A 4,738-nucleotide genomic window follows, 5' to 3' on the forward strand; every position below is an offset into this window, starting at 1 on the left:
TTTTTTTTTTTTTTTTTTTGAGACAGAGTCTCACTTTGTCACCCTCAGTAGAATGTCCTGGCTTCGCAGCTTACAATGACCTCAAACTCTTGGGCTCAAATGATTCTTTTGCTTCAGCCTCCCAAGTAGCTGAGACTACAAGTACCTCCCACAATGCTTGGCTATTTTTAGAGATGAGGTCTTGCTGTCTTGCTCTGGCTCAGGCTGATGGCAATCTACCTACCTCGGCCCCTCAGGGTGCTAAGATTACAGTTGTGAGCCACAGTGCCCAGCCATAATTTTTGTTTTGTTATTGTTTTCTTTAAACAGCAAATCTAAGTTCTACAAGGGAGTACAATAAGGAATTTGGCTTTGAGAACTTTTTTCTTTTAAACATTAAGAAAACCCTTTTTTTTTTTTGAGACAATCTCACTGAATCTTACTCCTTGGCTAGAGTGAAATGGCACAATCATAGCTCACTGTAGCCTTGATCTCCTGGGCTCAATTGATCCTACTGCCTCAGCTGGGACTACAAGTGCAAGTCACCACACCCAGCTAGTTTTTAAATTTTTTGTAGAGATGGGGTGTCTCTATGTTGTCCAGGCTGGTTTCAAACTCCTCCTGCCTTGACCTCCCAAAGTGTTAGAATTACAGGCATGAGGCGCTACACCTGACTGAAAAGTCTACATCAAAACAGATAACCAGAGTAATACTTAGAAGGACATGAGTTTTGCCTGTGAGCATCTGTAGCATTTATTGTTTCTCTTGACTCTGGTTGCTATGTAACTTGCTTCTCCCGGAGCAAACCCCACTCACAGCAGTGATCTGCATGATAGCAGCAGTATCTCCAAGCTCTTCTTTTAATTGTTCATATGATTTTCCTGCCTAAGAAGAGAAAGGAAACACAGGATGAGGTACTTCTTATAGGGAGGACATCTTAGGTCTGGTCTCTATCTTTAGAAAAAGCAAAAGAGCTAGGGAATCAGAAGACACTTCAAGGGTTAGTAAAAATGAAAACTCCTTCTGATCCCTGCAGGGTTGAAAAGGGTACTCGAACATGATACACATTTCTTTGGTGGTGCCCCTTCAAGAGCAGTTGAATAGGAGTCAGAAAACTTGGCTCTTTCCTATTGGTTAACTGGGACTTTGGACAAATAACTTACCTCTTAGCTTCCTCATCTATAAAATGGGAAACATAATATTTGCACTAGCCATTGGGATAGTGGTAAAGGTCAAAAGGATGATATTTATGGATACACTTTACAAACTATGTATTCACGTTGCTTGTTGCTGAGACAAGCTGTGGAGTATCTAACTGGACTTACTGCTGAGGCAGGTGAAAAAGGAAAGAAAAATAAAAAGGGAGTGGAGTGAGGGCGGGGAAACGAGGTCCTGGTTCCACATGGCCCTTGAATATGCACCCTACTGTCCCACTGAATTCTTAGTTCTCAGCTAAGGATATTGTCTCCAGTCTCTGTGTTCTTACGCTCCATATGTGAGGATCCCAGGCTAGGAACCAGCCCGTGAAGATGGGAGGCTCAAACCCCTGTTTAATGATCAGGATTGGTGTGTCCATGTCTCGGCCGCTGGGGTGAGTGTGCAGGTACTCCTGGGCTGTGGCAAGAGCCCGCTCCTTCTCTGTGGCGTTGGCCTCTGCCCCAATCCACAAGAACACCTGTTGTGGTAGAAATTTAATATTCATTAATGTATTCATCCAAGGATACGTACTAGATCATACGTACTACCCTATCTTTCCTCTTTGTTTTATGTATAATTCACAGCCTCTGAAAACCTCAGCCTAATTTGTTCAGCAGAGAGAAGGGTTTTCCCAGAATCAGCGTGATATTTATCAGTTTGTTATTTTTCTTTTTATTATTTTTTTTTGCGGAGGGAGACAGAGTCTCATTATGTTGCCCTCAGTAGCAGTGGCATCACAGCTAACAGCAACCTCAAACCCTTGGGCTTAAGTGATCCTTTTGCCTCAGCCTCCCAAGTAGCTAGGACTATAGGTGCCCACCACAACACCTGGCTATTTTTTGTTGCAGTTGTCATTGTTGTTTAGCTGGCCCGGGCCGGGTTCGAACCCACCAGCCCTGGTATATGTGGCTGGCAAGGTAACCACTATGCTATGGTTACCAAGTTAGATATTATTTTAATTGCAACATATATCTTCTAAATGTACATCTCTAGGCCTGAGCACTCTGAACTTCAGCTTCCTGAATCCACCTTCTTGCAAAATACCTCATCTTGACTGTCTCTAAGCACTTTATTTATTTATTTCTGAGACAGTCTTAATTTGTCACCCTCAGTAGAGTGTTATGGCGTCATAGCTTACAGCAACCTCAAACTCTGGGGCTCAAGTGATTGTCTTGCCTCTGCCTCCCGAATAGCTAGGACTACAGGCACCCACCACAACACCCAGCTATTTTTAGAGACAGGGTCTTGCTCTGGCTCAGGATGGTCTTGAATCTTTGAGCTCAGGCAATCCACCTGCCTCAGCCTCCCAGAGTGCTAGGATTACAGGCATGAGCCACCGCGCCTGGCCTCTCTTAAGCACTTTAAATGTAACTTCCCTACAATGTTACTCTTCTGTTATAAACTGTATCTGTCTCTTGGTAAGTGGTATCCATCCAGACACCTAAGGTAGAAACCTGGAAGTCAGCCTAGAAATACCCCATATCCAGTGAGTCACCAGGGCTGGCCAAGTTAGCCTGGCCTCCTAAGCATTTGTCACCGTGCGTCCCCTGATCCCTACTCAACTGCCCTTACGCAGGCCCATAGCAGCTCCGACTTAAGCATGACAGCTGTCTACTGACTGGTGTACACGCTTCTTTTTTCTCACCTTCATCCCTCTCCTAGATTTTCCAGAGTGATCTATCTAAAGCTCAGTCTGGACATGTCATCTGGTTAAATTTCACACTTTCCAGAATAAACATCAACTTTCTTGACAATGATAGGTTACGTCCATACCTACTTCCTTTGTTTTTTTTTTTTTTTTTTTTTTACAAAGTCTCACTTTATTGCCCCTGGTAGAGTGCTGTTCCAGCTCACAGCAACTTCAAACTCTTGGGCTCAAGTGATTCTCTTGCCTCAGCCTCCTGTGTAGCTGGGACTCCAGGCATCTACCACAACTCCTGGCTATTTTTTTTTTTTTTTTTTTAACTCCTGGCTATTTTTAAAGACAGGATCTTGCTCTAGCTCAGGCTGGTCTTGAACTTGTGAGCTCAGCCAGTCCACCTTCCAGAGTCCTACCTACTTTTGTGGCCCCATCTCTACCTGTGTTTTGATAGTATTTCATGCCTCGCTTTTCTTATGCCGTTTCCTTTGCCCAGAATTCCTTCATCCATCTTCACCAAGTAATACCTGCTCATCCTTCAAGATTCAGCCTAGGAGTCATCTCCTTCAGAAGTCCTTGAGTCCCTTAAACTGTGTCGAGTGCCCCTAATTTGTGTTCCCATGGCACCTTGTGTATCCCTCATCATAGTGAAATGACGTTTCTTTGTCAGGCTCACCCCATCAACCTGTAAACTCAGAGCAAGGACCCTTCTCCATGGTGACACCCAGTTAGCACAGTGACTAGTACAAAGGAGGCGCTCAGCGTTATGGCTGAGCCAAATCCAAGGAAATGTCATGTGAAGGAGGGTTTCCCTTTGGTCTCTGAAAGGCACATGTCTTTGCATTTGGAGCCCACTGCTATCGATTCTAAGGTAAAGAAGTGTGTGATAATAGGGTGGCCTGACTTTCCCAAGGCAAAGTGGAAACTTGCCAGGATGTTGAGTTTTAAACATCGTTCTGCTCTGTCCAGCCCTGGCAGAAAACACTGACAAAGGTTTGATTGACTTGGGGGTGGTCCAGGGTTAATTTTGGGACAGGGATGTTGTAAGACAATGCCCTAAACTTGTCATTTGTTGTGACTTCTATGGCTGTCTTACCTGGTCCCAAGTATCTAGGAGCATCACATCACCTGGATTCAGGTCGTCCTGGGTGAAGTCCGTGATCTCAGTGACAATGAACCGGCCAGTCTTATTGGAACATTCAAAGAGACGGGACTGGACATCTAGGATTTCCTGCTGTAGCCTGTAATACAGTCATTTAGAGGCACTGAGCTGCTCAGAAGTAGTTTTAAAACTGAAAGGGATCTCAGGCTTTGTGCAGTTTACAAGCCTGGGAGGCTGGAAAAGCCAAGAAAAGGGACCTGTTGTGTCCCCATACCTTTTATCATTGGCATAGGGAGTCTTCCCTCCCAGCAGGTTCCAGAACTCGGCTGGCTCCTGGCCCTCAGCCACAGTGTTCTCGGTGTGGTCACAGAGAAACCCAGCCAGCTCTTTAGCCATTTCCCGTTCGTCCCCACTACAGCCCTGAGAGTGAAGTGGGGAGAGCACAGGTGTGAGGGGTGCAGGGACCTGTTGCCATGGGAAAGGCTAACAGTGTGGCCAGGATTAGCTCCCAAGCCATGGTCCCTCAGGCTGGGGACATAGATAGGTCTGTTCTAGTGCTGGGAAGGCAGGGGAGGAAAACAGTGTGGTGGCAAAACTAGCTAAACCCAAAGAAATGTCACGTGAAGGAGGGTTTCCCTGAAGTTGGGAGTTTTAACGCCTACTTTTTAAGAGAAAATTTTTATTTTATTTTATGTTATTTTTTTGAGACGGAGCCTCAAGCTATCCCCCCTGGGTAGAGTGCCATGGCATCACGCTCACAGCAACCTCCAACTCCTGGGCTCAAGCGAGTCTCCTGCCTCTGCCTCCCAAGTAGCTGGGAC

At 45.5% G+C, this 4,738-nt stretch overlaps 1 protein-coding gene across 1 annotated transcript in view; it reads right to left on the reverse strand.

Annotated features, from left to right (window-relative positions):
* Positions 1-4,738, reverse strand: part of AVIL (advillin) — an 18,734-nt gene that overhangs the window by 3,066 nt on the left and 10,930 nt on the right. The window contains exons 14-17 of the mRNA XM_003790595.1: positions 4,192-4,337; positions 3,912-4,056; positions 1,466-1,654; positions 796-864 (exon numbers count right to left, since the gene is read on the reverse strand). Of these exons, the coding sequence (XP_003790643.1) occupies positions 796-864; positions 1,466-1,654; positions 3,912-4,056; positions 4,192-4,337 (549 nt within the window). The remainder of the gene's footprint in view (positions 1-795; positions 865-1,465; positions 1,655-3,911; positions 4,057-4,191; positions 4,338-4,738) is intronic.

The sequence above is a fragment of the Otolemur garnettii genome, unplaced genomic scaffold (assembly GCF_000181295.1).
Source record: "Otolemur garnettii isolate 467f Iridium unplaced genomic scaffold, OtoGar3 scaffold00043, whole genome shotgun sequence".
NCBI classification, from domain to species: domain Eukaryota; kingdom Metazoa; phylum Chordata; class Mammalia; order Primates; family Galagidae; genus Otolemur; species Otolemur garnettii.